Here is a 14,855-nt window from a genome sequence, read left to right on the forward strand (position 1 = left end):
TTTACTTCCATCCAGACAAATTGCCAAAATGCAGGTAACGCGCGGGCTTTCATAACCAGTGGAGGGAATGTAGATTGAGGAGGCACCCCGCTGATTGATTGCTGTTTGGGATCCTTGGCCCATAAACACCAATTGCATCCATAGCAATCATGTTGGAGAGTTTGTACTTTCAACAGTGTTGTTAATCTTCTTAGAGACAGTTCACATCGCTGAAGGAAGCCATCCAGCCAGTGCTGTGATTATTTGAATTCATCTGTGAATATTTCTAACTGCCGCGCCATTGCAAGGGCAAATTCTTGAATATCAGCCCAGCGCACAAACAAAGCCTTCGCTCTCCTGTCAGCAATCCATTCACAAATCATGCCTTCTAGCATTTCCCTTGCAGGCCTGTTGGCTGAGGCTATTGTACTCAGCTCGCCATTTTCGAACCATTCGGATATCCAACATCTTCTCTTTACAGTAAGCAGTCAGATTTTTGCCCTGGGAGTCCTTCACAATTTCTTTTTTATACTCAATGGAGTAGCTCTTTCTTTTTGCACTCATGGTGTCGAGGGGTTAATCTGTTTACATACAGGAGTTCAATACAGTAGTGGATATGCCGTTCACCAAAAATGCAGGAAAAGCAGCACATTCAAAATATCCTACAATAAATAAGGGTGGGCAACTTAAGGGGATTTCACACACTGATTGGGTACCGGTAGTTCCACTAGTGTTAACTGCCACAGGTGCTTTAGATTCTGTCAGATCCCTCAGCCTACTGAAAAATCCTGCCTCCAACAGCGATGGCTGTGTCTGGCTGAGTGGGCGCTCAGCCAGTCACAGCCATCGCTTTATCCAATGACTGTATAAATTGGGTGAGCAGTGGTGAGCGATGGCCACTGCTCAGCCAATTCAAAGATGCTTCCCCCACACAGCGATGGCTGAGCGCCCGGATCGGCCGGTCACAGCCATCGCTATCAGCTGTTTTACTGCCCTCACTATTTTCCCGAATCTACTCCAAACATGCTTACCCATCTTGGTCAAGCATGCATGCATGTTTCAATGTGGAGAGAGGAATAATTACTGTCATATGTGAACATACACATTAATCATTATATGTTCTATTATAGCTACAAACATCAATGAAGCAGTATTGATGGCTGTTCAGCTGCTGAATAAAGCACATGAATCTAAACTTCTTCCTGAGAGAAGTGTTTCCCTAATTATACTCCTCACTGATGGACAACCCAATATGGGTAGGTAAAAAACAGGTAATGTTGTGTGATTTTGAATTGACTTACTAAAATATATGGGTGAGCGATGTGTACAACGATCTGCCATTGTGTGTGACTGACATTTGGCCTCCTGCTGCAACAGCGGGGATCGGTGTCCTCACCAATCCAAGCTGGTAACCTCTTACATGCTGCAATCAATGTTAATCGTGGCATTTTATAGGGTTCATAGAGGGAGTGCACTCCCCCTGTGATGTCATTGTTCCTCTGTCATGTAATTGCTATGGCACCTGGGTTCCAGATGCCTATAATCGCTTTGAATAGCGATAATGCATTGCAGTACAGAAGTATTGCAATGTGTTATCAGAGCAATCATGGTATCGTAGGTTCAAGTCCCCCACAGGGCTATAAAAAATGTTTAAAAAAATTTAACAATTGGTAAAGAAAACCCGTAAAATGAAAACCCATGTTTGGTACCATCATATGTATGTGACCCATAAAAAAAAGGGAACCCATTTTTTAATTCGCTATAAAAAAATGTAAAAAAAAATATTTTTGTTCATTTCGTATCCGAAAATAGTGCACTAAAAGTGATCAAAAAAGCTATGTGTACCGTAAAATGGTACCAATAAAAGCTACAGCTCAGCTCAGTCAACAGAAAAAATAAAAACTAGAAATAAGCGAGCACGCTCGGATAAAGCAGTTAATCAAGCGAGCATCGCTCTTCTCAAGTAACTGCTTACTGGTCCGAGCAGGCTCGGTGGGGCGGCCCTTGAGGACTGGAGTTGGAGAACACTGCCATATAGGGTCTGTACACACAGCATTGCTATGTTCATGAGAGTTTACTGTAGGTAAAAACTTCCGTTACCTGCATGCAATGGTCAATTCACAGCTCACAGCTAACCTCGTCTGCAGCATTGAATATTTACAGTTTATTAGCTTTCTGAACATAAATCATAAGAACATAAATCTTATTCTTCTCAGGTGAAACTAACCCTGCAAACATCCAGGAGAATGCACAGAAAGTCATTCAAGGGAGGTATACCCTGTATAGTCTTGGTTTTGGCTATGATGTTGATTATCCTTTTCTGGAGAAGTTAGCACTGGAGAATTCAGGAATCGCTCGTCGCATATATGAAGACTCAGATGCAGCCTTACAGTTGCAGGTGAATTGTTGTTCTGCAGGAATACTATTATTGTTAACCCCTCAAACACTATGTATTTTATTAGTATTAATGAACAAATTACAGGACCACCAGGGATATTAATGAGTAAATGGACCACTAGATACTGTAACTAGGAATGTCCAAAGAACTAGTTGATTAGGGAAAGACATTAAGCCCTGGGCTACTGACACTGAGGGCTTAAACACAGACCAATGTGTTTGCGCACGTGAGGCTCACGCCTGCAAAACATGGTGAAGCAAATCTATTAATTTCAATGGGTTCGTTCTCATGAGCGTGCTTCTCACGGGCAATTCCTGCACACGAGAAAAGATAGCCATTGCCTGTTAAGCAGAAGTCCAGTATACAAAAAACTATTTTAGGCGCTCTGAAGGAACATGCACATTTAAATATAAATGCAGGGTATTCCTGCTGAATTTATTGCAAAGTAAACTAAAATAATGGCAAAATAGCAAAATGCCAAAAACAAATTATGCACATATGCAACGCGTTTCGTCGCTCTTATGGCGACTTTCTCAAGCATAAACTTCCATAGTCACATACAACTATTTATATGTACAAGCAAACACTTACATAAGAACACTGACCAATCCTGCTTCTTTCTTTGTTTCCTCCAGCGTGTCCTAATGGAAATGCACGCTGGGGATTGCCGCCCCGTGCAGTCCATAGGACTTCCGGGTTGCGGCCACCACGTAAAACGTCATGACGCTCCAGGCGTCATGACTAATATCCGATGTATATACGTGGGCTTTACAACCCGGTCTATGGGATTTCCGGGCTGTGACCAGCACGTAAGGCGTCATGACGCATCGGTCGTCATGACTACCATCCGGCGGATATACCTGGAATGTATTCCCCACGGCTCTCCATCCGGAGGTGAGATACACTGATGTTTCCCCGTCCTATGTCATGTGACCGCACCTAATGTGTATCGTTGCCATGGTTACATTACTAGTCCCGGATCCCGGGTCAGTTTCAAATTACAAAGCGCCATCTTTACTCCGATCCGCTGCTGTCAGGCAAGGGGGCCTGATACTCCAATATACCCAACATACAGGATATTTGTGTGTGTTACATTATAAAATTAATAAAACATGGGAATAAATATGTATATACACATGTGTATATGAAAACTAGTTTCTACACACATGTGTATATAAACCTACATACACACTTGTGCCAAACTTGCAAAAGAAAATGTTTCCTTGATTTATAAATATTTATACCATAAAAACATTTTTCCCTTTGGTATAACTTTCAAATAATTAAAATACTTAAAATTTCTCTAAAACTTCATTTAAACCCTGTGGGACCAGTGAGCCTAACTTAAAAATCCAGTACATCTCCTTTATCCTTAAGCAGTTAACCGATTTTACAGATATTTTCTCTAACGGAGTCACTTTTAACAATGAGGGGTCGCAGTTATGGGATAAACTGTAATGTCTCGAGACACTATGTTTTGTGAAACCCTTCTTAATATTACTTTTATGTTGAGAGATTCTCGAACTAAGACAATTAGTGGTTCTTCCCACATATCTCTTCCCGCAGGGGCATTCAAGTAGGTATATCACGTACCTCGACTTGCATGTTAGATATTGTTTTATAGGTATTTTCTCGCTGTCTTTACTTTTTATTTCTATAGTGCCATGTAGTATATGTATACAGCTTTTACATCGTTTTTTACCACACCTGAATGCCCCTGTTTTCCCTTTTGGATCATGTTTATCCTCCATATGTAATCTTTTTTCTTTTCTTGGACAAGATGGTGCCAGGAGGTTTTTGAAAGTTTTATTTTTTCTAAATATGCATATCGGTTGCATACTCAGGCTATTCCCCAAATAGGGATCATTTTTAAGGAGGGGCCAATGTTTCCGAATAATATTCTTGATCCTATTGTGATGGATACTGTATTTTGTGATAAATGTAGTCTTTGATCTCATTTCGTTGTTATTCCCTTTGTCTTTACTCCTAATAATATTCCCATCCCCATTTCCGCTGTTTTTGTTTTTTCCTTTTATATTTCTACCTGGCCCCCTTATTTGTACTTCTGAGATCACCCTTTTATATGCTCCCTCAACAACTTTTTTGGGGTACCTCTTTTCCTCAAACCGTTTTTTAATAATTTTTGCTTGTTGTTCAAAAACCAGCATATCGGAACAATTTCTCTGTATCCTTTTTAACTGCCCATAAGGCACATTCGTTTTCCATTGTTTCAAATGGCAACTTGAGAACTCCAGATAGCTGTTCGTATCAACTTTTTTAAAAAACGTTTTAGTGGTGACTCTATCTTCCTTTGCTGAGATCTCTAAGTCTAAAAATACTACTCTCTGTTTATCAATAGTATCTGTGAATCTCAAATTGCAATTATTATGATTGAGGGCCTTGATGTAATCTTTTAACGACTCCATGCCACCGTCCCAAATAATCAGAATGTCGTCAATGTACCTTTTGTACATGACGATTCTGGGATCTACAAATTTATCCCTTTCGAAAATGCCCATAAACAAGTTGGCAACACTTGGCGCACATTTCGTGCCCATTGCCGTCCCTCGGATCTGCTTGTAAAATTCTCCATTATACGAAAAATAATTATGACTGAGAATAAATGCAATGGCTTCCACAACAAACTGTCTCTGTTGTGGGGGCATAAGTGGGTCCTCTTGGAGTATACTATTAATGGCATCTAATCCCTGTACATGGGAAATGTTAGTATACAATGCCTCCACATCTAATGTGCACCATATATACGTGTCTTGCCATTTTTGTGTCCTCAATGTCTCTAAAAGATGACCCGTGTCTCTGATATATGATGGGAGTGATTTAACATATCCTTGTAATAGGGCATCAACATATTCTGAGAGATGGTTCGTGATGGCACTCATGCCCGCTATAATGGGGCGTCCGGGGGGGAGTGAAATGCTTTTGTGGATTTTTGGTATATGGTAAAAATAAGGTGTCTCGAATGTGATATTTGTAATGTATTTGTATTCTACTTTCGATAAACAGTTTTTTTCAAAAGCTCCTTTCACCATATCAAAATATGCAGTTTTGATATCGTTAATAGGGTCCCCTTTCAGTTTCACATAGTAGGTTTTATCACCCAAGATGCGTAACGCTTCCTCATGATAGTATGTATAATTCATGAGAATTCTGTTAAGCAGAAGACTGTCATAGAAGTCTATGGAAGGTTAAAAAAAATCAGAAAGAAGGGTGTGACCCTGTGGACAATCCTTGGTCATGCGCAAATATGCTGTGTTGCGGCGAGCATGTTTGCACATACGTTCGTCTTTTAAAGCTATAACTCACTGGATCAGGAAGTACTGTGCGTTTTATCATGTGTTCAGACATGCACAAGTATTCATGTACACTGGAGAGCTATGTGTGCAGAGCTTCATACTCCATATATGATGGAGCTATTCTCTTATATAGCATCTGGTGGAGCATGCCACATCTTTTTTTTCTATTGCATTCAGTATGAATTCAAAAGAAAAAAAGTTCATATAAAATCAAAGACATATGGAGGGGCAGCAGACCAGAGACTGGAGTTCCAGGAAGGTTATTTGCATATTCCTGATGCATTCTGCGTAGAGCAAAGAGTCGCTGTGAGTGGGACGATTGCTGGGTTTAGCTGGGTCTAGCTACTCGGATGACATTGCCAGACATCGCCGTGCTGTTAGTACAATTACTAACATTTTATAGGTTATATATGACCATAAAAATTCTTGACTTTTAGAAGTTCAGAAATGGATATCAACATGGAAGTCATGAGTAGCCATATGGTGAGCTGCAATGTATGCTATATGTTTACAGACCTACTAGAGCAAAAGCCAAACTTCACCTGCCAGAAATGCAAGCTTTTGTCTCTATTGGAGGAAAGAGTGCAAAGTCTTCAGGAGAGAATAGCTACATTGAAACTCATTATGGAAGATGAAGATTTTGATGACAGAGCAGAAATGACTCCTCAGAATATTGCAGAAAAATACATTTTCAGTGTACCTGCAGAAGCAGGAGAAATGGAAGCATCTGACTCAAATTAGCAAAAGGATCGGGAGTCAGTCAGCACCCACACTGATTGGGAACCAGTACCAGGTTCTCATGCAGGAGAACAACGAAGAGGTACATCAAGGTATGACCTTGCCCACAAAGAACACTCTCGTAAGGACCAAGAATCTTCTTGGATGGAGAAAAAGAAGTCTTGCTATGAAGACAAAAAGGAGAGTGGTGGTTGTGGGGGATTCCCTATTGAAAGGAACAGAGGCCGCTGTCTGCAGACCTGACAAAATGTCACAAAAAGTGTGTGCTGTCTTCCAGGTGCACAAATCAAAGATGTGTCTGATAGGCTATGAAGACTCTAAAGCTCTACATACCCTTAACCACTTCTACTGGAACATGTAGGGACAAATGCCACTGCAAAAAAAAAGGACCTTGCATCTATCTGCAGAGACTTTAAGGGCTCTGCAGGAAGATGAAAGAACTAGGAGCACAGGTAGTCTTCTCATTATAGATGAGCGAGTATACTCGCTTAAGGCGATTGCTCGAGCGAACATTGCCTTTTAGCGAGTATCTCCCCCGCTCGAGACGGAAGGTTCGGGTGCCGGCAGCGGGCACGGAGCTGTGGGGGAGAGTGGGGTGGAACGGAGGGGAGATCTCTCTCTCCCTCTCTCCCCCCCGCTCCCTCCTGCTGACAACCGCTACTCACTGCTCCCCCGCGCCGGCACCCGAACCTTCTGTCTCGAGCGGGGGAGATACTTGCTAAAGGCAATGCTCACTCGAGCAATTGCCTTTAGCGAGTATACTCGCTTATCTCTACTTCTCATCCATCCTCCCAGTGGATAGCCATGGAATAAGGAGATGGAACAGGATACTAGAGGTGAACAACTGGCTATGTCGATGGTGCCATCAGCAAAGGTTTGGATTTCTAGACCATGAAGTGAATTACCTTTATGATTGACTCCTTGCTAGAGACGGGTTGTATCTTAAAAAGACAAGAAAGCATATATTTGGCAGACGCCTTGCTATACTCATCAGGAGAGCTTTAAACTAGAACAAAATTGAAAGTAAGGTGAAAGGCAGGCAACAATATAAAGCTAATGTGTTGCGTCCCACTGGGAGTGCAACCTCCAAAACAAAGAAAAAGGCACAACTCTGCAAAAACTACGGGGAGTTCTCTCCCTAGAAACCCCTAACCCGGGAGGGCGTCCTGCCGACTCGGCGGGCCGATCGCTCCGAAAGGTGCAGGCCCGCACTCGTGCCTGGGCCACTGACAAGTCCCTATCCAGGGGCCCTAGCACAAAAGAAAGGGAAAACAGATAACCAAATAAAGCAGCAAAGGACTTAGCTGGAATAGAGGAGCTCCAGCCAGGATGTGTTTCTCCGTCGCTGTCCAGCGGCAACTGAAGCATTGACCAGCACAGGGGTCAATGCTAGCACAGTTTAAATAGGAGCTGAGCTAATCAGCACTAGGTGCTGACTGACATCACTCCTGCAACTACCACACCCCTCAGCTCCAGGAGAAGCAAGGGCACACCCAAAACCTGGTCTGGCTTGCAAGCAAGGTGCAGACCTCAGAACGGCTGCAACAGTACCTCCCCTTCTAGAAGGGGCCCCAGGACCCTTAGGACCAGGACGACTGGGGTTTGATCTGTAAACATTTTTACCAGACGATCCGCATGAACATCCGCTGCAGGAACCCATGACCTTTCTTCTGGGCCATAACCGCGCCAATGCACCAGGTACTGCAAGGAATTCCTGACTCGACGGGAGTCCAAAATGCGACTTATTGCATTGGTGGGTCATTCCCAGAATCGACGAATCTTTTGAGCAGAGATTTGTGGAAAACATTGTTAATCTTCATCGCACTGGGAATTTCTAACCGAAACGCAACCGCGTTAATCTTCTCAATTATTTTAAACGGACCTATAAATCGCAAGCCAAGTGTAGCAGACGGTTGTTTGAGTTTTATAACTCTGGTAGATAACCAAACCAAGTCTCCAACGCAGAATCCCGCCCCTTCTGAGCGATGACTGTCTGCAACTCGCTTTCTCCGCCAAACTGCTCGTAGTGACTCTCTCTGGACCTCAGCAATAATAGGCCCAGAAGAATCTGGTTGCACTAGTACCGGAGCCGTAGCAACACACATCTTCAATCTCTGAAATGACTGCATTGCTTCCGCCGACTATTTAGTAGGAAAGCACCCCTTCTTTGTCAGATCAGTAAGTGGTTTCACAATCGCCGAAAAATCCTGAATGAATCTGCGGAAGTAGTTGGCAAATCCCAGGAACCTTCGTAGGGCTTTCACATTCTCTGGTAGGACCCAGTCCTGCAGAGCTCGAACCCTCTCAGGATCCATCTCAAAACCCTCTTGGGTATAATCTTTGAGCGCTAGTCTCTCAGGAGCAGATATGTGGCTCCTGGGGAACTTGTAGTCAGGGAGAAGTTCAATTGCACAATCCCCCTGTCCGTGTGGTGGTAATTTGTCTGCCCCCTCTGGGGAAAACACATCAGAGAGGTCAGCGATGACTTTCGGCAACTCTTCTGCCTGAACAGGAGCTATATCAACAGAAATGCAACTGGACAGACAACCAGGGCTCCATTTGGCAATGTCCCCCTTCTCCCAGTCTACTACCGGGTTGTGTAAACGTAGCCAAGGCAGCCCCAAGACTACTTGCGAAGGGAGGGATTCTATGACATATAATGTTATGGTCTCTATGTGGAACAGCCCAATTTTTAAATGGACGTTAGGCACACAAAACCTCAGACTTCTCTGCGATAGTGGAGCAGCATCAATGGCGGATACCGGGATGGGAGACTCCAAAGCCTTCATCTCTAAGCCTAAACGTTTGACCGTCTCCCGATGTATTAAGTTAATACTAGCTCCACAATCCAGAAGGACTCTTATGGGACTGCCCACACTGTCACAAAGGATCTCAGCAGGAAGCACCAGTCTGGAGGGTGATACCCAAGCAATTTGATGGCCTAGAGGGCCCCTCTCACTAATCTCCAGGCCATCAAGTTCTGGCTGGCAACTATGACGGAGACAACACTGAGCCATACGACCAATGTGGTTACAGGAAAAGCATCGACCTTTACACTGTACTTTGTTCCCTCTCCTAACCCGGGCAGTCAGTGACCCTAACCGCATGGGCTCCTCCACATCTGCAGATAAGAGGCCAGAATCTATGGAGAGCTCCTGATGCCTCTCCCTGATCCGTCTCCCAGCTTTGATAGCCAGAGACATGGCCTCATCTAGACTGCGGGGTACTGGATAACCTACCAGTACATTCTTGATCTTATTGGACAGACCACAATGGCTCTTTTAAGCAGGGTCATTCCACTGAGTTTCTGCTGCCCAACGTCGAAACTCAGCACAATAATCCTCGACAGAGGAGTCTCCCTGTCGTAAACGTCTGATATTCCCTTCAGCCACTGATATCTAATCTGGGTCGTCATAGATAAGACCCAATGCAGCAAAAAAGTTATCCACTGAGTCCAAGACCTCAGGCGTCAGGGGCAATGAAAAAGCCCATGCCTGTGGTGCCCCCTGTAGTCTGGACATGACAACGCCCACCCTCTGGGCGTCGTCCCCTGAAGACACTGGACGCAGTCTAAAATAGAGTTTACAGGCCTCCCGAAAGGATCCGAATTTCTGCCTATCACCAGAAAAACGATCAGGTAGCTCAATTTTTGGTTCCTTGCTGGGAACCTGCAGTGCAAGTTGTCGCTGCTTAATCTCAGCGACCTCGGCAGCCCAGTTGGTGCGACAAAACCTCAAGGGGGTTCATGTTAACTGCACAGAATCTCCCTGAGTAGGTATGGGCTGGTCAATCTGTTGCGTCCCACTGGGAGTGCAACCTCCAAAACAAAGAAAAAGGCACAACTGTGCAAAGGAACATAAAACTACGGGGAGTTCTCTCCCTAGAAACCCCTAACCCGGGAGGGGGCCCTGCCTACTCGGCGGGCCGATCACTCCGAAAGGTGCGGGCCCGCACTTGTGCCTGGGCCAATGACAAGTCCCTATCCAGGAGCCCTAGCACAAAAGAAAGGGAAAACAGATAACCAAATAAAGCAGCAAAGGACTTAGCTGGAATAGAGGAGCTCCAGCCAGGATGTGTTCCTCCGTCGCTGTCCAGCGGCAACTGAAGCATTGACCAGCACAGGGGTCAATGCTAGCACAGTTTAAATAGGAGCTGAGCTAGTCAGCACCAGGTGCTGACTGACATCACTCCTGCAACTACCACACCCCTCAGCTCCAGGAGAAGCAAGGGCACACCCAAAACCTGGTCTGGCTTGCAAGCAAGGTGCAGGCCTCAGAACGGCTGCAACATAATGAATACAATTGAGAATCTTGCTATTAGAAAGGGAAAGAAAAGACAAAGACAAAAAATTCAGAAGGAAAGTAGAGGAGCAGGAGACACCGATCACAAACTAAAATGTTTCTACGCAAATACACAGAACATGGGAAACAAAGAAGGAGAATTGGAGCTCCTAACACAGGAAAATAAATATGACGTCATAGGCATCACAGAAACTTCGTGGAATGATACACGATAGGAATACAAGGCTTGAAGGATACAACTTATTTATAAGAAACAGACCTGAAAAAAGGGGAGGAGGTATTGCGTTGTATGTTAAGAAAGCATACATCTCCACACAGTTTCAAGTTTCAGAGCATGGTAGTTTTGTAGAAACTGTTTGGGTTAGAATACAAGGAGAGTACAACAGAAAGGACACCATTGTAGGCATATACTATAGGCCACCTGGACAAGCAGAAGATATGGATGAACTCTTTCTACATCCGATAGCCAAGTTCTCAAAAAAGCATGACACAGTGATCATGGGAGATTTCAACTATCCAGACATTTCTTGTGAATCTCTCTCAGGCAAGAGTAATGGGTCCAACAAATTCTTATCCACTCTTGCCAACAACTTTATCTTCCAAAAGGTAGATGAGAAAATAAGGGAATTATATAATGGACTTAATTTTTACCAAAAGGGAGGAAATGGTTGAGTACCATAAGTAAAAGTGGCTGGCACCTTAGGAGACAGAGATCATGCTATCCTTGAATTTTGGATAACAAGGAGAGGATGACCTGAGAAGACTCAAGCTTCAGGGTTGTATTTCAGAAAGTCAGATTTAAATGAACTCAGAAAGACTGTAGGAAAGATCCAATGGCTGGATGTTCTTAAGGACAGAAAAAATATCCAAGAAGGTTGGGAAATATTGCAAAATGAGATTCTTAAAGTACAATTGTTAACAATCCCTAAAAGAAGGAAGAATGGGAAGCATTTAAAGAGAGCAGAATGAATGAACACAGAACTTAAATACGTGCTAAAAAAGGAGAAGAATATGTTTAGCAAATGGAAAGAGAGTGGCATAACTAAAGAAGAATATAATGCAGTCTGCATACACTGTAGGGCAAGTGTCAGATAAGCTAAAGTTGATAATGAATTGAGGCTTGCAAGAGAGGCCAAAAGCAATTAAAAAGAATTCTGGGGTATATCAAAAGCAAAACAAAAGTCAAAAAAGCCAACAAATGTATACAGGATAAAAATGGTGAATTGGTTAAAAATGATGTCCAGAAGGCCGAATTTATAAATTCCTGTTTTGTATCTGTTTTCTCTCAGAAAGTAAATGTAACATTAGCTGATAATTCCCGAGCTATTGGGGAAATAAAATAATGCAGACTATCTATAAACAGAGAGATGGTATAGGAAAACATAGAAACAATTTCAGCAGCACCACAATAATAAACAGACTCTGTAATAGTCCATGCATGCTTACCCAGGACCAGAACTTCAATGATCATTCCAGCAGTAGATTAAATGGTGATGATAAAGGCCACAGTGGGCTGTCCGAAAACGTCACGTCTGTTGATGTATTGGATCTAAAAATAAACACTTGGATTTTATCATGAACATTCTTGAAGAATTCTTGGATTCCTACATGCTGCTTTACCATCACCTTTTAATCGGGTGTAGGAAAACTTAGCTAACTTACATAGATTTTAGTCTTCAGGTCTAGAGCAAATACATCATAGGATACTGAAGGAAGCAGCAGAGGAACCACTCAGTGTGATCTTTCAAAATTCCCGGAGAACAGGAGAAGTTCCAGAAGTTTGGAGAAGGACAAATATTGTTCCTATCTTCAAAAAAGGGAAGAAGACAGACCCAGGAAACTACAGGCCTGTGAACCTAACTTTTAAACTGGGAATGATCTTCAAATAGTTCTCCTTCAATGGAAGTCTTCAAACAGAGACTTGACAGATATCTGTCTGATATGATTTAATGAATCCTGCATTGAGTAGAGGGTTGGACCAGATGATCCAGGAGGTCCCTTTCAACTTTCCAATCCTATAGATATATATATATATATATATATATATAGCCCCATAGACTTCCACTGGTGCAGTATTATGACTGTTTAAATTAGAGTTTAATCAGATCTGTAAACAGTAATGTAGTCATGTACAAGAGCCCTAATGGTGTAACAGATTTCTCATAGCAAATGTAGGTAGTTGAGAAGGGGAGAAATTAGTCAGATCAGCAATTTTCCCATCAGGAGTGCCCCAAGCCTTTATGATGCTCGAGGTGGAGTGTGAAATGCCTCCTCCCCCTCTCAAAGGAGCACTTATTTTACAGGCATTGAAAGCATCAGTACACACGATACCCAACACATGTTTGAACCATTGAGTTTGTTTGAAGCGAAAGTAATAGTGCCCCCAGTAGTGACCTCAATAGTAAGTGCCTCCCTTAGTTATAGTGATCCGACTAGTGGTCCCAGTAGTAATAGTGTCACCTTTAGTGGCCCCAGTATTAATAGTGATCCCTATAGTTACATCAGTAGTAATAGCGACCAACATAGTGGTTCCAGTAGCAATAGTGACCCCCATAGTTGCCCCAGTAGTAATGGTGCCCCCCGTTAGCAGCCCCAGTAGTAATATCGACCCCCATAGTGGCCCAAGTAGTAATAATAGTAGTAATTAATATGGGCAGTAAAAAATAACTTACGGTCAAGCAATCCATGGGTTAAAGAATAAATATAATATATTTATCAAAGTTTGAGTGTCTCAGTTTCAAAAGAAATGATGAATTCACAACAGTGCCATTTTTTGCATGATGTATGAATTTGTTGCTTATAATAACATATATTGATCATGTATATTGTTTAACAGCCATGCCTGGTAAATATTCAAATTTCACTCTACTTGTTGGTATAGATATTCTTTACGCAATCCATTTTATGCTTTTTTTACCTGCCATGTTCTGTTTTCTCTATGAGCCTTTTTTACTGATACTTGCAAAAAAAATATTATTTGTATTAACCAATTTCTGTATGGAAAACGTTTTATATTGGTCATCCACTTGTGAAGCTGGCAATATACATGATACAATCCATATGATATAGCTGTCAGCCAACTGCTATTTCTCTTGAATATACCATAGACATGCATGTTCAGCTTGACCAAGTGTGTGTGTATACAGTATTTCAATAGACAGAAGGGAATAAGCTGCTGCTAAACCCCTCTAGCAAAGGTTTATCTCCCATATGAACAAACATCAAGAAAACTGAAATCCAACATACAGATCCTTCTTTCTTGTGAATTCTGCTGTTGTGGGTAGTTGGGAGGTCCCCATAAACATAAGGTTGTTGGTCTGTCCCACCAAAATCAGCAGTTTGGAAACCGTATCTAATTTGTATGGACTGTTCAAGCTGATATATACACTCAAATTATTTTGAAGATTTACACAAGTGATATTATGTTCCTAAATGATAGGGCTTCTACACCGAAATTGCAAATCCAACATTGACTGATATTAAGATGCAGTATCCTGAGAATGCTATCGCTGACCTCACTCAGAACAACTTCAAACATTACTTTGAAGGGAGTGAAATTGTTGTTGCCGGACGTGTAAAAGATGATAACTTAAACTCCTTTATTGTGGATGTAAAGGCTGAAGGGGTAAGTACAGATTGTACACGTTACTTTCTCTATGTCAGTAATAATTCCGTAAAATACTATTTAGGCTACATTCACATGGGCAAGTGTGACATTGAGCTGAGAAGCTCAGCCCAATATCACGTTTGTCAACTTGTGTTTTACACGCGGATGCAAGGCATTTTTCATTCAAAAACTCCTCGTATCACTTCTGTGAAATTGTGATCCTCCACCACTTGTTTCACGCATTTCAATAGGAAACATCACATCGCCCCCTCATGAACATTGCACGGTATGTGAGTGTCATGCAACGTCTTTAAAAGTCACAATGAAAACAATGGGTGAGGTGTTTCAAGGGAACATCAAAAGAGAAAACATGTAGTAATGTTCAACCTCGCAGCAACACTGAGGGGAACAAATTACTCATGTGAATAACTCCATTCAAAAGAATGAAGTTCATATATGAGGGAGTTTTGTGTATCTCACAACACAAGATTCTCGCTCGTGTGCATGTAGCCTTACTG

The 14,855-nt window shown here is 42.5% G+C and overlaps 1 protein-coding gene across 1 annotated transcript in view; it reads left to right on the plus strand.

The window, feature by feature from the left end:
- Positions 1-14,855, plus strand: part of LOC136621172 (inter-alpha-trypsin inhibitor heavy chain H3-like) — a 64,349-nt gene that overhangs the window by 24,928 nt on the left and 24,566 nt on the right. The window contains exons 11-13 of the mRNA XM_066596446.1: positions 1,110-1,235; positions 2,196-2,377; positions 14,170-14,355. Of these exons, the coding sequence (XP_066452543.1) occupies positions 1,110-1,235; positions 2,196-2,377; positions 14,170-14,355 (494 nt within the window). The remainder of the gene's footprint in view (positions 1-1,109; positions 1,236-2,195; positions 2,378-14,169; positions 14,356-14,855) is intronic.

The sequence above is a fragment of the Eleutherodactylus coqui genome, chromosome 3 (assembly GCF_035609145.1).
Source record: "Eleutherodactylus coqui strain aEleCoq1 chromosome 3, aEleCoq1.hap1, whole genome shotgun sequence".
NCBI lineage: Eukaryota > Metazoa > Chordata > Amphibia > Anura > Eleutherodactylidae > Eleutherodactylus > Eleutherodactylus coqui.